The sequence below is a fragment of the Solea senegalensis genome, linkage group LG8, assembly GCF_019176455.1.
Source record: "Solea senegalensis isolate Sse05_10M linkage group LG8, IFAPA_SoseM_1, whole genome shotgun sequence".
In the NCBI taxonomy this organism is placed as follows: domain Eukaryota; kingdom Metazoa; phylum Chordata; class Actinopteri; order Pleuronectiformes; family Soleidae; genus Solea; species Solea senegalensis.
Window position 1 is genome coordinate 1,082,151 of NC_058028.1, and position 20,677 is coordinate 1,102,827.

A 20,677-nucleotide genomic window follows, 5' to 3' on the forward strand; every position below is an offset into this window, starting at 1 on the left:
ATCACAATTATGAAAATAATTTTTCGTTCTTGGTCAATCTTGGTCAAAAGAAATGTATTACAGCACAAATTACCTTTGATTGTACTCAAAATTCCCATTTGCACAAATTAAAAAATTTAATAAAAAGGGTTTGATTGCAAAACTCGCTAAATGTCAATTAAGACTTTCCCTAAATCGGGAATGAGTCAAAAACAGAACACAGTCACACACACACAGATAAATGCTTCAGGTCTTCACGTCTCCTGTCTGTCACTCACCCAGACGCCTCCTTCCCCTCGCAGCATGCTGAAGAGCAGCTTCAGCTCTTTAACCGTGATGCTGTAACTGGATAAAACTCCCACCATGTCCACCAGCAAGTCTTTAAATCGGCAAACAAACGCAAGGAAACAGTCATCAAAACACAGCCATATTCTATAAAAAGTGTCCAGATACTCCCTTTTTCCTTTTAAGTTTGTCTTTATTCTCACTGACACCGTTGCAAATTTAATTACATTATATCACAGACACATTTCGAAAGCAATTATAAGGGAAACGGAGTAAAAATCAAAGTGATGTCCTCACGGCAAGATGTTTAATTTTCAGGCATCGCCGAGGAAAATACATTTAGATTTCACCAAATGGAACGTAATTTGCAAGTTGCACAGATAATTTGCACTGGGAGAGAAAAAAAGCAGCTTGACCCAAATATGGAAGCACAATGTGTATTATAGTAATAATAATACTACTAATAATAACAATAATAATAATAATAAGTAAAAACAACGATAAGTAAAAAAAAACCTTTTACTTTTCAATTGTAAAGTGGGAGATTGTCTTCTAAAGTCCACATTGGTAGTTTTTCAGTAAAAATGTGGATTTAAATGTAGATTTATACACAGATGCTTTTGTTTCCTGATTGAATGTAAAAACCCATATATATGGAAATTTACAAAATGTACCCCTCACAGTTATTAAAAGGAGCTCCTGACCAAACAATGCCTTCCATATGGGCTGCCAGACATTTTAATCTTCCATGTCTTTTGTGTTTATATTTTAAAACCTTTCACTTTGTGTAAAACCTGTCAAATTTAAAATGTTTTTTTTTTCATTTCTGTTAAACTTTTTTTTGTAAATTGCTATATAGAGAGAATGACACTTTTAGGATTTCAAAGGGGGTGGAAAATCCCCAGTAAATTTCCAGAAACTCTCCTTGGGAACTTGAATATTTGCACCAAATGTTAACAGAAAATGAACTGTTCAGTGATTAGAAATTCATTCTGTAACCTGTAAATAACAAAAACAAACAGAAATACAATGTACACTTGTAAATAAAACATAACAGTGACGCTATATGATAAGGGTACAATGAAACTTTAATGTTAAATGATAAAGGGCACCATTGACCTTTGATGTTAATAATACAGGGCACAATTGACCCTTGATGTTAATGATAAAGGGCACAATTGACCTTTGATGATTATGATAAAGGGCACAGTTGACCTTTGATGTTATATGATATAAAGGGGACAGTTGACCTTAGATGCTAAATGATAAAGGGCACCATTGACCTTTGGTGTTAATAATGGGCACAATTGACCTTTGATGTTAATGATAAAGGGCACAATTGACCTTTGATGTTATATGATACAAAGGGCACAGTTGACCTTTGATGTTATATGATAAGGGCACTGTTGCTCTCCAAAATATAAAATGTGACACTTTGTATATGTAAATTAATGATATTAAACAACCTGAGCGTGAACCTGAGAGTGGACACTTGTTAGCAGAGCCGCCGTACCTGCAATCATGTCTTCCACGGAGCTCATCTTGAGCAGCACCTGCTCGATGAGGCCCACCTCGGTGCTGGTCTGCAAGTTCCGAAAACTTTTTCGAAGGATGGCCGTGACCATGCTCCAGATTTCTGCCTGACACGTGGCGTTGCAGTGCTCCAGCAGCTCCACCATGCAGCCGATGCTCTCTGCCTCTTGGATAATGAAGTTTGTCTCCATGTCGAACTCACCCCCGACCAGCTGCAGAGGAAAATGAAGACAGTTAAAAAAAAAGACAGAATTTTCAGACACCTTTAACGAGCTGTTTAATTATATTATGAAAGTTTCAAGCTGCCGTTTGACCCACTGCTCTTCTCCTAGAGGAAATTAAAGCTGCGGTTCATAACTTTTGTTGATTATTTTTGTATGGTGATATTATTCAGACTCTGTTTGGTCCCCATAAACTGAGGGAGCGTTTGTGTGTATAAAGCAGCAGAGCAGGGGGTGGAAAGGGGCATTTATCCCATCAAATGACTGGGTTTCCTTCACTTCTGCAACTTTCCTTGGATACATCTTTGTGTTTCCAGTCATATTTTACTAGCTGTTGCCTCCATCTGTCTGGAGATGAAACAAATGACTTCCTGTGTGCAGTGTGGGAATGTCACAGGGTAACATTAGATCTAAAAATCAAGAAAAAAAAGGGTCGTATGCAGTTGAAAAAAAACAGCAGTATGTGCACTCTTGAAAAGTGGTTTGACCATTTGTTTAGATTCAAATCTAACACACCACAGCTCTAACTAGGAGGTTCCTGTCACATATTTACAGGCTAATGTGAAAAGACTGACCTGCAGTGGAAGAGGAAAGTAGGCTCTTTAATTACAGAAGGCTCAGATCAGTATTTAAGCACTCAATAAAACCGTAGAATGGGAGTTTGTATCACCTTTACTGCTCCATTTAAATCACAAAAGATAATCACGACTTCAAGGGAAAAAAAAAAGAAAAAGAGGAGAAAACAGCAATCAATAACACTGTTCTTCAAATTCTACAAGCATGAAATTATCCCTCTAAAGAAGTACACGGTTTATATGGACACCACTGACAACAGCCTACTGGGGGGCATCAAAGCAAGCAGGTGGAAAATGGGCTGAGATACCATGTACGCATTACTGAGACTGACAGGTAATAGCTGGGCGAAATCAAAGTCTCCCTTAAGTAGTGAAAAGCCCAGTCCATCATTGGAACTCAGAGCAAACGCAGCACAATGATGAGCATCAATGGACCGCCTGGACATGAATGTCTGCATAACCAGAATGAGAGTCTTTCAAACAGTCATGTATTTGTGAACAGTTATTTAGCCAGCCAGCTAGCTAAATAAATAGCAAGCTAGATAGATACAGAGCTAGACAGCTAAATATCAAGCTATCTAGCATGTGGCAAAGTGATGTTGTTGTTGTTATTGACAGTTGGCCTCTGATTGATGTTCACAAACAGAAATTATGCAAAATGATTAGTAAATGGTGTCCTTGAATCTGATTCTGAGCTAGATATTGATAGCTAGCTAGCATAGCTAGATCGATCAATACCTTGGAACTTTGATGTTGTAGGTAAGTAGAGTAGGTATTAAGTGACCTTTGATGCTATGATAAAGGGCAGCGTAGACCGCTGATGTTATATGATAAAGGGACCTTTGATGTAGGAGGGTAATTAGTTAGTCATGGACCTGTGATGTTCTATGATAAAAGGCATTGATATCAAAACATTATCACACTAATCACAGCAATTTTATTTATATTCACTTTTACACTGACTTGGTCCGGGCCAAACGAAAGTCATTTTGATGGGTTTTTGTTAAATAAAAGGATGGGGGGCAATATTACCAACCATATGGGAGAATTTTAAATAACAAGGAGAGGGGATTCCTCTCATCACTCACAACTGTCCTTGCCCCATCTGTGGCTGTATGTTGATCTATGCTCTCCATGATTGGTAACGGTGCTGCTAATAGTCTGACTGACCGAAAATGAGCAGGACAGTCCTGTAAATCAGAGCCAGGAGTCCGTCTTCTAAATGTAGCCCCCTGTTGGAAATCTAACAGACGGGTGGACAGCTCGTTATCGGGTGTGCAGACAATTTGCGATGCCCAACTGTCAGCTGCTCCTCCCACATGTCTAATGTCAATCACTCCATCACGGCGACTCACAATCAAACACACTCAGCAGGATAAGGATCACATGACAGAGACCCTGAAAGTCTGTATTAGACCTGTAAAGCTTCCCCCTGCTTTCAGGTGATTTATACACGACAGTGATGGGCGCAGGTTGAGCTACTGTAACGCCTGACTTCTGAAAATAAACGGACGTCAGCTGCATTCTAAACATTGTCAAATGTGTTTCACACAAAGCAGATTAATCAGTGTTCTGTCTCTCTTCTGCTATGTACATAACATTAGGCTGAAGTTGAGTATACGTCAAAAAGCGGAAGTGCAAAAAAAAGAACTTAAATTCAATAGTGTGACTGGATAAATGTTTCTGTTAGGGAAGTCCGCACTACCAGGATGTTTTTGGGCTATGTTTGGAAATTGGTTCCATTTTCATCGGAAAAATCCAGGATTTAGTCTGAATTGGCAGAATTTGATATCTCTGGGAAATGGGCTGTCCACATGAAAAACAAGTCAAGGTAAATCTGAAGTTTTAGGAGCCCTGAAATGCAATTTTTTGAAAATGAAAAATAACACAACCCCTGCGTTTTCCTGTAGACAACCAATACACTATGGCTTAATCTGATGATGTCATAATCCCATGTCTTTCTCTTGCACTTGCATTGGGTGTCACTTACTTTTATCGTCAGTGTCTTCCTCTCTTGTGTTAGAAGATTCTTTGGTCTGTTTTCGCTTTATGATAACTTTTATTTTCTTTCCTTAGTCGCCCTGGCTAGGTTCATTCTGTCCATTTCTGTCGTTGTACACGCTGTAATATACTCGTTACAGCGCCACGTTCAGACCTGGCATATGAACTACAGTGTCATGTTGTTCCATTTCCGTGTGGACAGAGCCTGAGATAGCATGACACGGTAACACGCATGCATTTCCTCATTTGTTCTTCGCCAAACCTTGACTATGGGCTGAGAACTAACAGCTCCTTTCACAGTTACTTTCAGTTTCAACTCATATTGGCCTCACAACAGAAATCCTTGCTTTTACTTTTCATCATTGTTGTTTCCTGTCAGAGGTTGCTTTCTGAAATGCCTCAAAGGAAAAAAACCTGCTTTGGTTTGACAGCAGCAGGTGTGTTGTGACCTGTGTTGTGTTAGTGTAAACTCAGATTTACCTCTGACACAATGCTGAAAAGCTTGGTTTTGTCTAAAACGAAATTTTTTTTTTTTTAAATGAAAATATATCAGAATACAGCAGAAAATAAGCAATTTAGGAGCAAATCACCAAAAATTCCGTAGTACAACCACAAATTCTGAGGGCAATAATGATAATACAAATAATTGTTTCTGTCTCTTGTGTTACAAGAGGGAAACACAAGCATTAAATCACGGATTACACACTTAGAACTCAAGATCAGATGAGTTCATCTGAGAAAAAAACTTCCCTGAAGCAAATCAATGCACAGATTAAATTCCACTTAATTTCAGAGATGTAAAGCCCATAATCAATGCTAGGAAGTAAATGATGGAGTGTTTGGAACACAGGTGGCTGAATGTGTGCAGTCTATTCATACATTTTAATGGTAAAACATGCGGTTGTATCATTGTAAAAAAGCAATATACCACCAAGTAGAGGTGGGCCATTAAAATTAAACCAAACTAAAATTAGTTTCTGGGATTTCCGGGTTTGGTTTTTGCCTAAAAAATAACAAAAATAATCTTGTTTTGCAGTAGAAAAACTAAAAGAAATCTAACTTTGCCTTAAAAAGATAAATTACAAGAATAATTTTTAACTAAGTTATCAGTGTAAAAGAAATTATGTCATGTAAGGAATGTTAAACCTTTCTTTTTGACTTTATCTGTTTTTCCTTGTTTTAAGACACATTAGTCTGAAAGTGGCTGAAGATTTACAGTAAAAGCTAGTTTTAAGTATCATAACCAACCAACCTTTGGCAGATTCTTCATCTTAAAAAGGTACATTTTATAATCGGGCTGTTTTTGCAGTGTGGTTAGATTCTTACCAAATTCGAATGGGAACACACTTACTCACCTACCCATGAAAAACAAATTCAGATTTGATCTGTCAAAAACTGTAGACAGGAAGTTCATAACAGAAGGACAAAATTACAGATGACAAGTTACGGCGATGACAACACGACCTCCTTGGCGGAGGTAAAAAGTTTGGCATAGTTCCATCTTGCTCTTGCATAAAATACTTTCTGAAATACCCAATCTACATGGCTAGTACTGTATAATAACATATTTCCAATTACACACACAGAGCTTGTGTTGTCTTATGGGATTTGGAGTTTCACTTCACGTGAAAGTCTGGGTTCATTAGGGCTAAAAGGCACCTTTAAATGAGTTCAGCGTTGCTCTGCAGAGATTGAGGACCTGCCACAGAGACAACCATCTCTGCAACTCGGCATTAATTAGCCCTTGTTGGTAGAAAAGCAGAATAGCTTCCATTCCAGTCAGACTGGAATTTACAATGACAGAAAATATCATAAATACTGTCACCATGGAAGCAAACAGCCACACTGCATCACCTAGCTGATAAATTCCAATGAATTAAATGACATTAAGGACGTGGAAGCTCACAGGTGGAACTGAAAACTCCACCATTTAATCTGACGGATGATGAAAGGAAAAGAATGATATTCAGCAAAAAAAACAAAAAAAACTGAATGCACTGCATGGAAAAGCCAGTAAAGCTGAATCAAAGATGTAACCGCCCCCAAAAAAAGGTAAAATTACTGTGCATGGGTGTCATGCAGTATCATTTAATACAATGAATTATCGTTTCTGCGGTGGCGGCCACAGATAAATCATCAAAAGAGGCACAGACTAAACATGCAATGGGAATATTTGCTCCCTCCACAGCTCTCCTGTGAGAATAAATTGTTTAATTTTCTTTCCGACTCCCTGCTGGTTCCCCAGGACTAATCTTTACTCTAACAGCACGAAACAGTGACAATGAGAGAAGGAGACCGTGCCCTCGTTTATATCGCGCCTATCTCCGACTTCTTACTGCTAATAGTTTCCGATGATAAAACACTGCTAGTCCTGGTTTGTTTACCACAAATCCTTTCTGCCACGAGACTTCGAAACGATAGCGCTATCTGTAATTTGGACATTAAAAACCCTGTTCTGGGAAAAAAATACATGACTCATAAATTCAGATGTAAATGAACCAGGACAGGGAAGATAAAGAAAGGTTAATTTTACGATTATGCAGCAAGTATAGATTAATTCAAAAGTAATCCCTGTCAATCATCCTGAATGTGTTCGGAGACGTGTATGGTGGTGTTATCTGCAGAGGTGTTGCTCTCTGCTGGACTTCACGGTTTTCTCTTTGTGTTGCTCTGGATTGGAACATTTTTGAGCCAATAACAGCCAATACTTTATTGAGGCTCAATGTTGACTGGGCATAAGCAATTCAAAAACTAGGTTGGTGGAGATCCATGAAGGAGAGAACAAGGGTGCCGAGTGATAAAGAGGTAAGTTCTTGAGGTTAGCCTTAGCTTGAGGTCTGCAGCTTCTGTAAAGCTACCCCAGGGGTCTGTAGCTCTGAGTCAGAGTCTTACAAGCCACCACTCCGGCTAATGCTAGCTACCATGTCTGGGTCTGACACAGTATGATAAACCTAATCTGTTTACATGCCCACCTAAGGAATGCCACTCCGGGCATATGGTGTATTCCAGTTGTGGTCAGAAGTTCAATTCTTAGTGGGTAGCCTTCATAGCTTGAGGCTAAAGTATCAGCATTTCAACAACAACTGAAATGTTCCTACAACAGTATTTTTTGTGATACTGAACTGCCACCAGTATCTGTAGCTTCTGTCAAATGAACCCCGGACAGCTGTTGCTCCGAGCTTGAGCTTTGAATCTTATGAGCCACCACTTCGGCTAATGCTAGCTACCATGTCTGGGTCAGACACAGTGTGATCAACCTAAAAAAAGCCACTCCAGGCATATGGTACATTCGAGTTGTGGTCATGAGATGACATTTCAGAGTTAAGGGGGGCGTTCCTTCAACTTGAAAGCCCCTTAGAGGTTAGCCTAAGTAGCTTGAGACAGAAGTATCAGTATTTCAACAACTGAAATGTTACTACAACAGTGTTTTTTGTAATGTATGTAGCAAATGTATGTACAAACTGCCACCAATATCTGTAGCTTCTGTCACACTAAACCTGGACATCTGTTGCTCTGAGTCTGATCTTTGAATCTTATGAGCCACCACTCTGGCTAATGCTAGCTTCTGTGTTTGGGTTTGCATCAGTGTGATCAACTTAATCTGTTTACATGCCCACCCAAGAAAAGCCATTTCAGGCATATGGTGTAATCCAGCTGTAGTCAGAAGTCCAAACTTTCGAATTACGCGGACGTTCCTACAATTAAAAAACTCCTTAGCAGTTTGCCAAAGTAGTATGAAGCTAAAGTATTAGCATTTCTAACCTTCCTAGAATAGTATTTTTTGTATGTAGCGCACAGACTGTAACTCAAATTCCTAACACTTGAGGTCTGTATTGTCGAGTTCTGAGAGATTTGAGAGATTACGAGCCGCTAATGCTAGCTACCATGTCTACTACTACTTTTACTGTTATTTGCACTTCTGTTTTATTCACAATAAGTGAAGTTGTAAAGATAGGGTTGTTAATTTATTTTTATCCATGGACAAAATACCATGTAGATTGTTGTTATCGACTGTTATTGCTAACAATGGTTAGCCCTGTTGCTCAGGTGTTAGTAAGTTTATTAGCAGAGGCTCTACATTACTTACAGCTGGGCGGCTGCACTGATTTGCGTTGTCAAATGATATTTGTTCCAATTTTCCTGCCTTAAATTGCAAATTACCATTCTCAATACCACAGAATCTTAATTAAACCGCTGCTTTCACTATTTGCAAAGTCACACAAACACACAGACAGACAGACACAGACTCCTGGAACATCTTAGTTATGTTGAGGCCCGGCGGAGAAAAGCTAATTTAACAAATCAATCACCACATTATGCTACAGTATATCATGCAAGAGCCAACGTGCCGGTTCAAATCAGGGATTTGCAGACATGAGCGGAGCGAACTCATTTCCCTCTTCCCAGGAGAGTGACCCGTGGAATGAGGAAAGCTGCTCCTGCTGCTATGGATAATCACAAAATTTCAATTAAGTGTATCTGCTCAGGATTATTAGCACTCTCGGTAGAGGTGTGGGTCGATGATTACCAGACCATAGAAGAACGGCGAAGAAGCAACACTACAATAAGAAGCAGGAGAGTAATTCCACATTGATTAGACTCTGGTCTGGTTCTCTGCAGCTTAACACCACTTGTAAATGGTGGCTCCTTTAACTCCGACAGCAGCGCAGTCTTAGGCCAGGGCCGCACCGGACGCGCGAGAAACGCTAAGCTTTTCATTTAGCCACTTACGGCTGCGTTCACATCACCAGGCTGAGGTGACTCATTCAATATGAGGTGAACAAAGGCTGAGAGAAAGAAGGTTTTATTTATTTTGTGACGCTTACAGCAATTTCCTAAACACTGAAGCTTCTAATTGGAAGATTTTAACCACATGAAACACCACAAATCGGCATAAATATTTAATCGTGATTACTTGCATTAATGTCATAGTTAACTCGCAATTAATCACACATTTTTATCTATTCTAAATGTCCCTTGATTTCTTTTCGTCCCATTATTTTTTTCTCATGTTAATGCTCTTATCAACATACAAAAAGAGGATCGGCTTGCTTTGTGCAAATGTTTTTTTATTGAAAACAACATTGGCACGTACTGTAGTGTAGGGCTGAACAATTTATCGAAATTTTATCGAAATCGCAATACACGCCTTCTTTCTTTCGTGCAATTTCTGACTTTCTGACTTCTAGACCCTTGTCCTCCACAAAGAAAGAGGAAGAGGTGTGCCTTCACGTAAAATACTGCATAAAAGTATTTTCTGTGTTGTTATTTTTACCTTTTATGTGTTTTTGCACACGTGTGAGCGGTGTGGACACGGAAATCCAAATCAGATTTGACGACGCTTCAGTGCAAGCTCCTCGATAAGAAGAGAGTACATGTGGTCGTATCAGAGTCCATGGTGGTTTTCTGCTGATATGCATGCACTCGACAGAGCAGAGCAGCGAAATCAAACAATGGAGGAGGAGGAAAGTGTAACCCTGAATTCAAATAATCACACTTTGAAATATTGTAATGTTTTAGTTTGTCAGTATTTTTCTTACACCATGAGCAGAAGATTCGCAATAAAGCTTGGTTGTAAAATAAAGTGGAGTGGATTCAGAGACAGTGCTTTTACTTTGAAACAGGTGACAAGGATGAGTTGTGACATCAGATATAGACGTTTAAAAAGCACGGAAATATCATTTTGCAGTGAAACACTCGCAGAGAGCTCTAATCTCTACACGTTCAGATTACAGTTAACCATTTAGCAGACGCTGTAATCCAAAGCGATTTACAAGAGCGGAATAGGCTACATTGAAGGAGGTGGAGGAGAGAGGACAGACAAGGAGATAGGAGAGGCATGAAGCGGGTAAAGGAGAAGAAGAAATACAAGGGAGGTGGTGGTGAAGGAGGAGATATGGAGGGAAAGGACGGAGGCAGAGGAGACGGATGAGGACAGGTGAAGACAGAGGAAGAGGAGGAGGAGGACAAGGAGGTCAAGACAGACAAGGAGATGGGAGATAAAGGAGAAGAAGAAGAGGTGGTGGTGAAGGAGGAGATGGGGAAGGAAAAGGATGAAGGCGGAGGAGAGAGAGGAGGTAAAGGGGAGGACAAATGGAGGAAGAGGAGGGGATCGGTTCAGATTAAAATCCGATCAAAACCAGATTATTTATTAGTCGCCCTCCTGCTTCACCAGTCGGACATCCACTGAACAGCCGACACTCTTACGTGAAGTTAGTTGACTCTGTCGTAGCCGACCAGAAAAGTTTAATTTCCTGTGATGTTTGCCGATAACAGAGCCCAGTTTGTTGTGTCTGAGGAAATCAAAGAAGCCCAACAATTATAGTGATTCTTTAGTTTCGCTGGTAATAAAAAAAATAAAAATAAAAGCTTTCCCACCCATACAGACCTCTGTGTTCCTGCACAGTGAAGCAATTAACGCGTGTGCCTTTGATAAATGTCCTTTTTTTGTTTCTTACCTCGATTTCATTCGCACGTTATTGCTGCTTGTATGAGACCGGGAATTAAGTGCATTTCATTGGAGCCCTCAAGAATCTCTCCACTTCCAAACTGCTTCTGATTAGGCCTGGGACAGAAGACTCGGCCGTCGCCATGGTGACAGGCAGCAAAAGACTGGACTTTGCGGCCACTTCAGAGGAGAGCTTTATGGCATGGCGGCCAGTGAAGAGGGTAAAAATAGATCGAAATGGTATGTTCCTATTAACGAACACTGCCGGTGGAGAGCGAGAGATGCGGCGACAGAGTCGTTGGGAGCAGATGTGGAGAGGGAAGATGTTCCGATTCTGAATTAAAAGAATCATCTCAGGTGACCTGGTTTGCTACGTATGGACGGACAGTAGCAGATACAGGCAGGAGTAACTCTTTTTCTACTCGGGTATTTAATTTGAATTGTTCATATATTGCAAGACCAATATATGAAAAAACAGAATGAGACGCAGCAAAAGACGCTGTTTTTTTTGGGAGGGGGAGCATTTTCCCTGCTGCACCACCCAACCACATTGCAAGTGAGTGTGGGAGTAATAGCAGGTGGTCACGTTGGACATTGAAGGTTCCCAAAAGTGAAATCGGGGTTCCCACACCTTGGTTGACATCAAATTCAATGACTTCTCAATGACTCTCCAGGGCCAATTGCCTTTAAATTCAAGGACAGAATGTGCCGACACAGCTTAAGATGGTAGGGCGACTTGTAAGAGTGTCTTCGTCCATGATGGCGTCCACTTTTATTGATTTGCAGCACGCTCTGCATCTGGACAAGTGATTGTCCTTTTTGAGATCTTGGTCAAAGTCCGTCTTTGGTGACACAGAGACCTTGGAATTTGTATTTCTACCATCTTTGTGGATTACACTGGATAAAAAATCTAAACATTACAAAGACATAACTGAGGCAGTGGCTTATCACAGAGCCAAGGACAACGTCACGTCGTCATTAACTCTCTTGGCTTAGCTTTAACATCTCACGTCAACAGCGGAGGGAGGGAGACAGTGGACAGTGTCCACAACACCGCTAGTGATTATGACTCCACGTTTGTCCTGCAGAGGCCGAGTCTAAGTAGGGAAACATTTACCTAAATATCAACTTAACCTCTTTCAATGACCCATGTCTATTTTGATCTATCCAAAAACTTTCAAGGGCCTTTTTCAATGCACAAACTTCCTAAAAGTATTTGAAGGACCCAGTGAAATGGTAGAACAAAACAACACAGAGAGGAGCCGTGTCTTGCTATTTGGAAGTTTTCTTTGGGTTCAAAAAGTCTGACGCAGATCAAACAACGATTTACGGAAATTGTTGTTGAGCTAAAGTTGTTGAAGGAGGCGGCAATGTGAGCAATTTACGTCAACAACTTGGCAGAAAGGTCTTCTTGGAGAACCAAGAATGTAAGTATGTGCACCGCTCCCACTCTCTCGCTCAAACACACTCTCAAATGTCTGGTCGCAGTCAGAAACACCACTTGTCAGTACTTATACTGTAAATGGGTTTGTGATGGTTTGTTATTATTCAAAAGAGGGTCATCTTTCAAAAAAGTGTGGGAAACACCGACTTAGAGAAAATACTTTCTGTTTTTTTTTTTTATAAAGCACAACTATGCAGGATTTAACATCTTCAGAGTCATTGTGATGGTTAAATGTCTTGTTGGCTGTGTCCACTGCCCCCTACTGTCTGTACGCAGAAGACAACGGCCTTGCAAGATAAGGGCCTGTCGACCCGGAGCCCTCAGAATCAGGAGGAAGCGAGGAAGAGAAAATGATTGTCTGTGAGTGAGTTTTTACAACAGTGGTAGGATAAAGCGGTAGACGAGGGATGGACGGATGTTTCATACCACACTCAGGGTGTGAATATGACTTCATTATATGTCATTAACCTTGTCCTTTCTCTCCCTAGTTTGTGTTTTTCCTCCCCCTCTCTCTATCGCTATGTCCTCATCTTGCAGGTTGCAGGATCCAGATCCAGTTTCGAGATTATTATTATCATTCATATCATATCATCACAATTAGTATTATTATGGTATAATTAAAGACGATATCAGTATCATTTTTTATGAACAATCTCTGCTGCTTAATATAAATGACACTGTAGTCCTGTAAACATGTCATCACTGACTTAGAACTGTCCTGTTTAAACTTAGAACTTGATTTCTGTTCCTGGTCTCCTTCTTCTGTCTATGCCTCATCTCCCCCCTTTCAGTCCCCTATTTTTCCTTTCACCACAACCTGTCTCGGCACATCTGTGAGTCTGGTTCTGTCAGAGATTTCTTGAATTGAATTGAACTGAATGTTTAAGATCGTGTAAACTGTAAACTGTAGGGGGAGCTCTGTAGAGAAAAAGCGAGCAGATTTGTGCATAAAGTTCTGCTTTAGGTCATTTATCTTATGTGACAAATATTGTATGGATTCGATGTAATAAAGTGCAGGACAACACAAAGAAAACAACACACAGAAAATGTCCATAGGAGGAGAAAATAGTTACTAGAGCTCAGCAGAGACGGTTTACTCAGTTTATAAAACAATGTGTTGCACAAAACCAAAACAGTGTACAGTTCAACTATTTGTCCATAGCTTTAATGTCTGTTTTATAATACATGGTTAAAATGAACTGTTTTTTTAAATCATATTTTGTTCCATATTCCATCTTTCATATACGGGTTTTTTATTTTCCATCTGCTCGTTTATCTCCCAGTGTGACACTCCAGCAAAAGATGGTCAGAGTGTGCATTTTCCAGACCAAACCGTGACGACAAAAAAAAGAAAAAACATGGATGGCATCAAAAGGACATTAAGTGCGACTGACTTTGAAAAAAAGGAAAATCCAAATGCAGTCAAAGAGATAGAGTACGTGGCACACTGTATGTGTATGCAAAGAGCAGGAAACAAAGAGGGGACTGTTGTGAAGCCGAGAGCTTAGCGACACCAGAGGGACTGAAATACAAAAACACAATATCCATACAGAACAGTTGGATTTTTTTGCAATAACCCTGCTCACTTCAGAGCCAGTGTGAGAGACGATTTTCAGCAACAATGGGGCATGAAAAATAGGAAAATGTTTGATATGTTCAAAAAGATAAAAGATCCATTTAAGAAAAATAACATCCACTCATCATGCCTTTTTTAAATACGCAGAATCCCTGCAATTCCAAGCACAGATCGTACCACTGAAAGAACTACTCCAACAAAAGACAATCATAAGCAAGAATAGCAGTCCTGTAGGGATGTGCCATTTCAAAAATGTTCACGATAACACGGCAGCGAGACAAACTCGCTCGCAGGACAGCCGAGCTGCTGCTTCACTGCTGCCACGTTTGATAAGGATGTGTTTGTGCACTAAGTCCGAACAAAGATTTCAAACAGCAGAGCAACAAAATCCCACATTTGAACTTCTTCTGCTGGAGGCAGCAGAGGATCAACAGCTTCCTTGTCCAATATGAGCTAAAAAGCGCTGGTTTTCTCAATGGAATTCAGTCTGGGGGAGTGAACTGGGTTTACATAAGGACACAAACTTCAGTTTTCTGTTGGAAAAGCTTGTCAAACAGCAAAATAAAGTGGGTAATACATTTTAATGGCGGACTGGTACATACAGAACAGCAAAAGATTGTTTACGAGAATAGAGAGAGGAAAAGCTATGAAATGCATTTAAGGGACAAACCAACCGAGAAAGCCTGCTGCTACTGTAGTCATCAGCCCATTGGAAAAGTATAGAAAATACCTAATTATTTTTTTGCAAGAATAATGCTGCTCTCTGCAATCATCAATAAAACATTGTTCATTGTGTTGCATCTTTTAATATTAGCATACATCTTGTGATTGTAAAGTGCCTCCAATCCAACTCAGCTTTATTTACATAGAACCTTAAACTGTAGTTTAACAAAGTAAAATAATTAAAAGAAAACTATTAAAAACAACAGGGACACACTCCTATTTGGTTCGAGTCAGTGATAGTACCTGGTACCTGGTGGGGTTTTTTTTCGTACATGCTCTGGCGAGGTTCCAAGTGAGCTGAGCTGATACTAAAATGTGACGTTTGAAAGCCTTATTCTTAATCTATCTCATCCTAGTTGTAAATCACAGAAACCAATTATAATAGTCACAGTTTATCGTCCACCTGCACCTTATTCAGAGTTCCGATCAGAGTTCTCTGAGTTCTTATCTGAGTTAAAATCATAATTGTAGGGGATTTCAACATCCATGTAGATGTTGACCGTGATAGTCTTAGTTGCGCATTTAACTCGCTGTTGGAATCAATAGGTTTTATTCAACACGTTAATAGACCAACTCATTGCCTTAATCACACCCTCGACCTTGTTTTAACTTATGGTATTGATATTGATGACTTAAACATAGTTCCTCAAAACCCTCTCCTTACTGATCATTATTTACTCACATTTAATTGTACAATAATGAACTACAATAACATAAATAAAAAATACAGCTACTGCCTGTCTGATAATAATATTAATACATTCAAAGAGACAGTGCAACCTTTATTTAACTCAGTGCCATATGTCAGTACATCTGAAGGTACCTTTTGTGATTTTACTCCCGCCCTCATAGATAACCTTGTTGATAGTACAGCAGCCTCACTGCGTACTACATTAGATTGTGTTGCCCCTCTGAAAAAGAAAGTGGTGAATCAGATGAGACGAGCACCATGGTTTAACTCCAATACTCGTGCTCGTAAACAGACGTTACGTAGATTAGAAAGAAAATGGCGTTCCAGTAACCTAGAGGAACTTCATATAGCCTGGAAAGATGGTTTTGTAGCTTACAAAAAAGCCCTACACAAAGCTAGAGTTGCCTATTATTCTTCTCTAATTGAAGAAAATAAGAATAATCATAGATTTCTTTTCAGCACTGCAGCCAGGCTGACACAGAGCCACAGCTCCACTGAACCATCTATTCCTTGTGATGACTGTGAGCAGTGATGACTTTTTTGTGAATGAAATAACATCAATTAGAGAAAAAAATTGATCATCTCCTCCCTCATATTGGGACTGACTCATCTTCTAGCACAAGAGCTTGAGAAGCACCAGGTGCACAGTTAGACAGTTTCTCCCCTATAGATCTCCCTGAGTTAACATCATTAGTTATATCATCTAAGCCATCAACCTGTCAGTTAGATCCTATCCCCACCAAACTGTTTAAAGATGTGTTTCCTTTATTTAACAACTCTATATTAACTCAAATTAATCTATCCTTATTAACTGGATATGTGCCCCAAACGTTTAAAGTAGCAGTTATTAAACCCCTTCTAAAAAAAGCGACCCTTGACCCAGATATTTTAGCTAACTACCGACCTATATCTAATCTTCCCTTTGTCTCTAAAATCTTAGAAAAGGCAGTTGCTAATCAATTATGTGAATATTTGCGCATTAATGGCCTGTTTGAAGATTTTCAGTCAGGTTTTAGATTAAACCATAGCACAGAAACAGCACTAGTTAAAGTTAGTAAAGATCTTCTCTTGGCGTCAGATAATGGTCTAGTTTCTTTACTTGTCCTGTTAGATCTTAGTGCTGCATTTGACACCATTGATCATGATATTCTACTGCAGAGATTGGAGCAGACTCTTGGTATCACAGGTGCTGCCCTCTGCTGGTTTAAATCATACTTATCTGATAGATTCCAGTTTGTTCACGTTGATGATAAAGCCTCACTACAAACAAAAGTTAATTGTGGAGTTCCACAAGGCTCAGTGCTTGGGCATATACTTTTTACCTTATATATGCTTCCTCTAGGGAACATTATTAGAAAGCATAACATACACTTTCATTGTTATGCACATGACACACAGCTATATCTATCGATGAGGCCGGATGAAATAAATCAGGTTGTTCAACTCCAGGAAAGTCCTGGATGACCTGGACTTTCATTATACTCGGCCCTAAACAACTAAAAAATTTTCCGATCACATTGTCACTTTAGATGACATCAGCTTCCATTTCCACTGTGAGGAACCTTGGAGTTACTTTTGACCAGGAAATGTCTTTTGATTCACACATAAAACTAATTTCCAGAACAGCCTTCTTCCACCTGCGGAACATTAAGAAAATTAGAAACATTCTGTCTTTACAGGATGCTGAAAAACTAGTTCATGCTTTTGTTACATCTAGATTAGATTACTGTAACTCCTTATTATCAGGATGTTCTAACAAGTATGTTAGAATCCTTCAGTGAATTCAAAATGCTGCAGCACGAGTTCTGACAGGAACTAGAAAGAGAGACCACATAACTCCAGTGTTAGCTTCTCTACACTGGCTCCCCATACAGTTTAGAATTAAATTTAAAATCCTCCTCCTCACGTACAAAGCACTTAATGGTCAGGCCCCTTCATACCTGAAAGACCTAGTCTTACCCTATCACCCTAATAGACCACTTAGGTCACAAAATACAGGTTTACTTGTGGTTCCCAGAGTCTGTAAGCGTAGAATGGGAGGCAGAGCCTTTAGCTACCAGGCTCCTCTCCTGTGGAACCAGCTTCCAATGATAGTTCGGGAGGCGGAGCCTCTCTCTGTATTTAAAGTTAAACTTAAAACTTTCCTTTTTGATAAAGCTTATAGTTAGAGCTGGTTCAGGGAAACCTAAACCATCTCTTAGTTATGCTGCTATAGAACTAAACTGCTGGGGGATTTTGCTGTGGTACACGCACATTCACTCTCTCACACTCAGGATATGATTATGACTTTTTATATGTCATTAACCTTGTCTCTTTCTCTCCCTAGTTTGTGTCTTTCCTTCCTTACCTCTCTCTCTCTCTGTATTCTCATCATGCAGGTTGCAGGATCAAGATCCAGTTTTCGAGGCTACGCTTATCATCACCATTATTATTATTTTGTAATTAAAAAGTCGATATCGGTAACTGTATAAACTTGTAACCTCATACAGTTGTTGTGTATCTGCTGCTGGTCTCCCTCTCTCTCTTCTGTCTCTCCCTCATCTCCCTCTTGTTCTTTCTCTCCCCCCATTTTCTGTCCCCCACCTCTCCACTGTCCCCCATTTTTCCTTTCACCCCAACCGGTCGAGGCAGATGACCGCACATCTCTGAGCCTGGTTCTGTCAGAGATTTCTTCCTGTTAAGAGGGAGTTTTTTCTCTCCACTGATGCCTAGTGCTTGCTCATTGTGTGAACTGTTGGGGTTCTCTGCTCTCTTTGATGTTGTCTATGTACAGTGCCTTGAGATAATGTATGTTATGATTTGGCGCTATACAAATAAATTGAAATGAATTGAATTGACGTCAACAGACTACCAGCCACTGATTGGTCAGAGAGTGTCGTCACTGGAAGAGCACAACGTCCCACACAAGAATCAAAGTGGACAATGATGAACTGTAGATCAATTAAAAATCTCCTGGAGTTAATCTCCAACATTTAGCAAAGGAAATGTCTAAATCGCCATATTTAACAGAGGAGTCTGGTGTATTAAGAGACAGCACTGCTGAAAGCTGGCGATCGTGAGCCGAATCACGACCACGTTCAGTGGTATTCAGTGGTGTTTGTGTTGTGTATAAAACCACGTCACGGCAGTTTCGTGCAGCTGTGACGATCCCCTCCATTCTGAGGAGGTACTTTGAAGTAATGGAAAACGACGTGTCTGATAACAAACTGAGTCGAGTTTACTGGAACTATAACAGTTTTTTTTGTCCATGTTTGAGTTATTCCATCACTAAAAGCGGCTCTTTTAGCGATACCTGCTGCACTTCTACTGATGTCTCGTGCATTGCTTGTCCATACGCCTTAAAGTTTGTAGCCTGTCAAGCGAAACTGTTGGACAGTTATGAGATTAACAGGCAGACAGGCGAACATTCCGTGCGTTTATAGGTAGATATTGTGGTATAATTTCATGCTCACGACGCCCACCTTTGTGCAATAGCAATGAAACACGGGGGGTCAGATCATAAATGTTACATAGGGTTCAGTTACACCGAGAGCGCCATTATTTTCAGCTGCCAATACAGTGGAGGTAATAATTATGCAGTGAATAATGGAGGTCATTTCTTTGTCATTATTGTAATGACCACATTCACTGACAGCTATAACTAAAACAACTTCGGAAATCCAATTAAGCGGAGAAAAAAAAGCGCCACTCATTTTGTATGCATATGTTGTTATTTCAGGGCAGACTGCCAACTGAGAAGTTGCTGGACCAGAACCAAGTGCTGACCCTTTAATGGTTAGCATTTAGCTCCTGTCTTTTACCTTAATGTGTAAATGCTGAAATGTACGACCGGGAGAGAAAGATGTTTATGCAAACAATAACAAGCACTGGGTCTAAATGGCACTGCCACTCCGGGGGGAACCATTTCCAAAAAAAGAGTTGACCTTGAAGCCTTGCCAGAGCCAATCTTTCTTTCCCTTAAAAATGTCACCAAAATAAAAGGTCAAGCCATTTAAGAGTGAAGGGTGTGGAACATTAGACGGGGGGGAGGGGTGTCAAATATGTAACAAATGAGCTTATTGCTTCTGTGGTCCCATTTAGTTTGATGAATGGGCTTCTCATCAATCGTGAGCCATGCTAATGACCACACTGACAAAGCGAGAAAATAATTGTCCTCTTGTTTTTCTTAAAGGCTGGAATTGTCTCGAGAAACAAGAAAGAGAGAAAAAAAGGATACAGAGCCAAGATGGCAGGATCATTTTCCCTCGCTTATCCGTTTGTCTTCGTCTTTGTCTTAATAGTGACTGAAACTTTCTTTTTTTAAAAACTTTACATATTTTGGAAATAGTGTACACTTTGAACCGTGCGATGTGACTGACTAAATGAGTTGACGCAGCACAATTAGCACAACTGATCTCAGACGAGGTGTGCACTGAGACATCTGTTTTGAGTGGGAATGATTACAAAACCACACATTAAGTCCAGTGCATGTATGAAACCTGCTGTCATCACATCTCATATTTCACTCCATTAAAACCCAAATGTGTTTGAAAATCACTCCGAGAATATAATTACAACAAGGGTAAAGAGTGTGGATTATAATGGAGGTAATTAGCTCGATAGATAGAGAGCTAATTAACAAGACAGATGGGTAGACAGGACAGCTAACTAACCTGTTCTAACTGTTCTGATCTGCTTGTGTCCATATTGACATTGTTTAGTCTCGTCTTCCACATGAATTTCTATAGTTACAGACCACACAACAGAAGAACAAGTATAAAACTGGACTAAATGCACGACAGAAATATGTGCTTGTTTCTTTCCAGAATGGTTATGTGGAGCCGCGTCAAACGTTTAATGCGTCTCTCCGCATCTATATCATTGTTGGAATCAGCTTTGGAAAAAATCATTGTGTGTTTTTTTAGCTGTCCAGACTGCCAACAATATCAAGCTAAATACAACCTGGACGTGCTTAAAAGTAGTCTAAACAAGGCCTGAATTTAGCAGAGTAACCACCACTGCTCAATTCTTTATTGTTCTGCCAGAGGTTCTCGTTTGATAGGTAATGAGTGTGAATTATAATGTTTTCTACATGGACATGCTAACAGGACAAGGATAGAGAATTAGTTAGAGAGCTAGCTAGCAAGAGAGACATGTGGCGGGCCAGCTAGCTATAGCTCTCTAGACAAAGTGATATAGTTTAAATGCCATAGAAAAACCCA

At 39.9% G+C, this 20,677-nt stretch overlaps 1 protein-coding gene across 1 annotated transcript in view; it reads right to left on the reverse strand.

Moving 5' to 3' along the window:
* LOC122773502 (neurobeachin-like) overlaps window positions 1-20,677 on the reverse strand; it is a 61,589-nt gene that overhangs the window by 4,772 nt on the left and 36,140 nt on the right. Inside the window, exons 2-3 of the mRNA XM_044032252.1 lie at window positions 1,778-2,009; window positions 258-358 (exon numbers count right to left, since the gene is read on the reverse strand). Of these exons, the coding sequence (XP_043888187.1) occupies window positions 258-358; window positions 1,778-2,009 (333 nt within the window). The remainder of the gene's footprint in view (window positions 1-257; window positions 359-1,777; window positions 2,010-20,677) is intronic.